Genomic DNA, 1,589 nt, shown 5'->3' on the forward strand with positions numbered 1-1,589 from the left:
AAGATTTTTCTTCTGTTAATCCTAAACTCTGGCAGTCACTGAAGTCAATATCATAATTGATATTTCATTCTCTTTATATAGGTTAACAAATTTTCATACAAATACCTTTGATATAATGAATTTCTTTGAGAATATTTGAAATAAAGAAATTAATAGCCAAATGCAATTGAAATTTTGGATTACATTCCTTTTATTAATAGATTCTAAGGAAATGTAGAATTCAATTCTTTTAAATTTACACCTATAGTTAGTTCCAACAGAAAGGACATGCCCACTATAAAAGGAAAAGCAATATTTTCTAACTCCCAAAATAATGCCTGTTCTTGAGAATTGCATTAACTCATTATAGGCATCAAATATACACTATTTTTTCTGCAACAATTTTGATTCCCTTTACTCTTTATATTAATTTTGGTAAAATGTATCTTTTTTTTATCTTTCATCTGAAACCATTACCAATTTCTTCCACAATTTCCTTATGGCATTTTTCATGTCCTTATTCCTAAAAGTGTAAATGATAGGATTAAGCAAGGGGGCTAGCATGGTGTAAAATAATGTTACTATTTTGTCAAAGGAGAAAGCACTGTGAGGCCTTACATATATAAATATACATGGGACAAAGAACAAGACCACAACAGCAATGTGGGACCCACAAGTAGACAGAGCTTTCCATCGCCCTTCAGAACTCTGGGATCTCAAAGACAGCAAGATAAAGCCATAGGAGACAAGCAACAAAACAAAGACTATGATACAGATCAACCCACTGTTGGCCACCACAAAAAGGCCAAAGATGTGAGTGTCGGTGCAGGCAAGCTCCAGTAATGGATATAAGTCACATATGAAATGATTAATGACATTGGGTCCACAAAATGGTAACTGCAAAGTGAAGATAATTTGCACAGTAGAATGCAACAATCCTCCTGCCCAGGCCACCCCCACCAGTGTGCCACAGACCTTCCTGCTCATGATGGAAGAGTAGTGTAAGGGCTTACAAATAGCAACATAGCGGTCATAGGCCATGGCTGTCAGAAGAATCATCTCAGCCCCACCCAAGAAGTGTTCAACAAAAAGTTGTATCATGCATCCTTCAAAGGAGATGGTTTTTCTCTTGTAGAGAGAGTCTAAAATCATCTTGGGTGTCATGGCAGAGGAGAAGCTTGCATCCAAAAAAGACAAGAAAGCCAGGAAGAAATACATGGGAGAGCCCAACAGTGCAGGGCTACAGACAACAGTCACCACAATCATCATGTTGCTCCCAATAGTTGCAATGTAGACAACTAGACATATAATAAATATTAGTTTTTGGAGATTTGGATTCTGGGAAAGTCCCAGGAAAACAAATTCAGTTACAAAACTCTGGTTTTGCATGATTTCGAAGGAAAAGGTAAATGTCCAATAGATAGCATATGATTTGACAATGATGACAAACATTTGTTTCAATCCACTTTATAACTTTATAGTCATCAATTACTTATTAAGGCTAGATCCAAAATGCTTTCAGTGCTTTAACTTCATTGAGAATATAAAAAATAGGAACACTTCAGATTGATAGTTGAAGATCAATCAAATCAAGGCAGAGAAAAACTATG

General features: G+C 35.6%; 1 protein-coding gene across 1 annotated transcript; it reads right to left on the reverse strand.

The window, feature by feature from the left end:
- Positions 1–432: 432 nt before the first annotated feature.
- LOC110288787 (olfactory receptor 4C15-like) lies at positions 433–1,368 on the reverse strand. The gene has a single exon (XM_021155041.1). The coding sequence runs from the start codon at positions 1,366–1,368 to the stop codon at positions 433–435; it is 936 nt and encodes a 311-aa protein (XP_021010700.1).
- Positions 1,369–1,589: the final 221 nt, after the last annotated feature.

The sequence above is a fragment of the Mus caroli genome, chromosome 2, assembly GCF_900094665.2.
Source record: "Mus caroli chromosome 2, CAROLI_EIJ_v1.1, whole genome shotgun sequence".
NCBI lineage: Eukaryota > Metazoa > Chordata > Mammalia > Rodentia > Muridae > Mus > Mus caroli.

Coding starts and splice junctions, on each gene's coding strand:
- LOC110288787 (XM_021155041.1), bottom strand. CDS start 1,368: ATGCAAAACCAGAGTTTTGTAACTGAATTTGTTTTCCTGGGACTTTCC.